The sequence below is a fragment of the Vigna unguiculata genome, chromosome 8, assembly GCF_037176805.1.
Source record: "Vigna unguiculata cultivar grain cowpea cultivar isolate G323 ecotype 2 chromosome 8, ASM3717680v1, whole genome shotgun sequence".
Lineage (NCBI taxonomy): Eukaryota > Viridiplantae > Streptophyta > Magnoliopsida > Fabales > Fabaceae > Vigna > Vigna unguiculata.
Window position 1 is genome coordinate 9,968,708 of NC_140799.1, and position 3,494 is coordinate 9,972,201.

At 34.9% G+C, this 3,494-nt stretch overlaps 1 protein-coding gene across 2 annotated transcripts; it reads right to left on the bottom strand.

Moving 5' to 3' along the window:
• Positions 1–2,949, bottom strand: LOC114193211 (myb family transcription factor). 2 transcript variants are annotated; one of them, XM_028082931.2, is made up of 2 exons: positions 2,795–2,949; positions 1–1,980 (listed from the first exon to the last, which is right to left on the bottom strand). In XM_028082931.2, exons 1-2 carry the CDS (start codon positions 2,795–2,797, stop codon positions 124–126), a joined length of 1,860 nt encoding a protein of 619 aa, XP_027938732.2. In that variant the 5' UTR covers positions 2,798–2,949; the 3' UTR covers positions 1–123. The 2 variants fall into 2 exon arrangements, with proteins under 2 accessions (XP_027938732.2, XP_027938731.2); XM_028082930.2 differs by having other exon boundaries at positions 1–1,995.
• Between the last annotated feature and the right edge of the window lie 545 nt (positions 2,950–3,494).

Here is a 3,494-nt window from a genome sequence, read left to right on the forward strand (position 1 = left end):
TAAAATTCAATATAAAAAACCACTACTAAAAACTAACTGCACATAGAATCCAGTTTCTGAGGTGATGGATGATCCCACAGAACATCATAATCATAAACCAATACATTTTTAAAAGTAATAATCTCAACATACCAACGGTTTTGCATCAAAGGCCTCTCTTTCTTCCAGTAAGTTGGGGCAATATCTTTTTGCAAGAATTTCAACCTGCTCAGCAAATGACTTCCCTCCATGCTCTCCAATATATCGGACAATTTGGTTCCACCGTTTTCTACATGCCTCACCAGTCCTATGCTCAAGCAGATCGTCCCAATTCACCTCCTCCATGCAGCACGCGTCCAAATTATACAAAGCATCGACCAAGCGATAGTCATCAGTATCGCTCCATGCACCAGTAGCAACCATGGGTGATCTTAATTTATCATACCACTTGTGGCAGCAGCTCACGGAGTTTCTAGTGACCAACTTTTCACCAATTGCCTCCCAACCAATATTATCTCGCAACATACCATGCTTTGATTTTCTATAACCCTGTGAAGCCCTCACGCGTAGGTCCAGGTTCACTAAATCAAATAACTTTTGATACTCCTCTTGGGTCCAGCGTCCTTTATTTGTATTTCTTAATTTCACTCTACGCCACGCATCCTTTACATGCATTCGATTTTTACCCAATGCGTCAGCTACTTGTTTCCAATTAGATCCATGTTGTTCCTTCACCTTCCGTAAAAATTCATACTCTTCAGGTGTCCACTCTCGCTTCTCACTCCTTTCAAACAAAATATGGGCACGAGTATACACACTATACATTGGCCTGTGGGGTAAGGCTGCTGCAATTTCCTTCCAACAACATCTAACTTCCCGATGATCCCTGCAATGGAGAACCATATCTAGACCTTCATCTCCCAAACCACGAGACTCTATAAAATTATAAACAGCCAATTTAATCTGCTCGTCTTCTTCTTGTGTGAACCGTTTCCCACGGACTAAGCCATCACAACAAACCTCCACTTCATCAGAGAAAGTTACCCGTTTGGGTTTCGATAATCCGCTGTGTGCAGGATTAGGAGAGTCGCCATTATCTGCCTTGGCTTTCTTTGTCATCATATTTTTGTCCTTGCTTTTGCTGTCTTCAATCATTTTTTCCTTCTTACTCTTCCTACCTTCAACATTGTCTTCATATCCATTCCTTTGAAATACATTATACTCCTTACTTCTGTTTTCTTTACTCAATTTTCTCTTCTTCCTCTTCTTACCTTGGGCATCATCTTCACCTTCGTTGTTTTCAAACTCATTATACTCCTTACTTTTACCTTCTTCACCATGTTTTTTTCTCTTCTTCTTCTTATCTTTGGCATCATTTTCACCTTCATTCCTTTCAAAGACATTATACTCCTCACTTTTGCTTTCTTTACTCAATTTTTTCTTCTTACCTTGGGCATCGTCTTCAACTTCATTGCTTTCAAGTTCATTATACTCCTTACTTTTGGCTTCTTCACTCATGTTGTTCTTCTTCTTCTTATCTTTGACACCATCTTCACCTTCATTCCTTTCAAAGACATTATACTCCTTACTTTTGCTTTCTTTACTCAATTTTTTCTTCTTTCTCTTCCTACCCTGGGCACCATCTTCACCTTCATTGTTTTCAAATTCATTATACTCCTTACATTTGTCTTCTTCACTCAGTTTTTTCTTCTTCCTCTCCTTACTGGCATCACCTTCAGCTTCATTCTTTTCAAAGACTTCATACTCCTTACTTTTGCTTTCTGTACTCAATTTTTTCTTCCTCTTCTTACTTTGGGTATCATCTTCACCTTCATTTCTTTCAAATTCATTATACTCCTTACTTTTCCCTTCTTCACTCAGTTTTTTCTTCTTCCTCTCCTTCTCTTTCTTATATTGACTATCATATTTATCTTCATTGCTCTTAAATTCATTGTAGTCGTCATACTGCCTTTCTGCATCTGATTTCTTCTTCTTCATCATCTGCATATCAAGCACCTATTTCAACCATAAATGGGATATTTAAGTCCCAAAAGGCAGTATGAAAAACACTTTCATAATGCATATAAATAAAATAATTCAGGAAACATGACAGTAAGAACCACAATCTTTTATGTCCAGATTAAATGATTTAATGCGACTTTTCACATCCAATGCACCACTAAACTGTTTTCAATATTTTACATAGATAAATTTTCAACTACATCCAGTTTATAGCACTAAAACTCTCTTGCAAAATAGTTGTCAACCAGAGATTAGCATAAGGTTGCAGATTGATATAGGAAGATAAATAAGGAAGCTCCGCGACAGCAAATCAATTTAACTTTATTTATGGAATTGATAGTTAAGAATCTTCCAGGAGGTAACCTTCCTAATTGGCTTGAATTTCCAAAAATATTAATAGAGTGGTAGAGTACCATGATCATTTTGATGCAATAACCTCTAGATTAAACCTAAGTGATGCTTATTTGTTAAGCTGCCTTTTAGGAGATTAAAAAAAGACATTCAAATGACTGTTAGAATGTTTCAGCCTCATGATGTACGAAAGGCATTCCAATAGGCTAAATTGTATGAATCAGCCTCTGGTCCAAACATCACTACCAAAACCTTTCCTACAACTAGTATGAAAGCCATGTTTCCTAAACCTAACCCTATACACAAGCCTCCCCTCAACACAAACCAAAGGCAACCAAATACAAAATTTACACCTTAAAATGAATGAACTTGACGAGATCTAGGTATCCAATCATTACTACCGTTAGTGCTGAGAGGAAAAAACTTTAATAGAGAAAATTACCATGGCGGAATCGGTGATTGAAGGTTGTGTTTCTCAGTGTTGCCTCGTCACTTGTTTTGGTTTCTTTGCAATTTAACTCAAAAACTTTGAATCAGTGCACCCGCTCTCTCTCTCCCTTTTTCTGTTCCAATTGAATCTTATGCGACCCCACTCCTGTTTCGTTTATAAGGAAGTTAATTTATACTCTCTCTTTTATTCCAATATATCTTATTTTTATTATCTATTTTCGTCTTCTATATTAAAAGACATCAAACTTTGAATTATTTGAACAAATCGAAAAATATATTGATATTTGATTTTTCGATTTTTTACTCACGGTTCCACTCATTCTTGTACGATTATATGTGAGTATATTGAAGATAATTTTTTTAAGAGATAAATGTTAATAGTAAAATATAATTTATTCTGTTTTAGCCACGATTTCTGCTGTTTTTTAAACGACCCTTGTATTTTATTAACATAAACAAAATTATACTCGATTTTTTTAAGTTGACCAGCTACATTATTATATTAAAAATTATGAAAAACCTCAATAAAATATATTATAAATCACAATGTTATCGTGGGTATTTTGTTTAAATATTATATATTATATTAGTAAAAAACTAAATAAAAATATTGTTATTATTGGTATAATTTATGTGGATTTGTAAATATATCATTTAGATTTTGGTTAATTACGACAATCTGCTACATTATC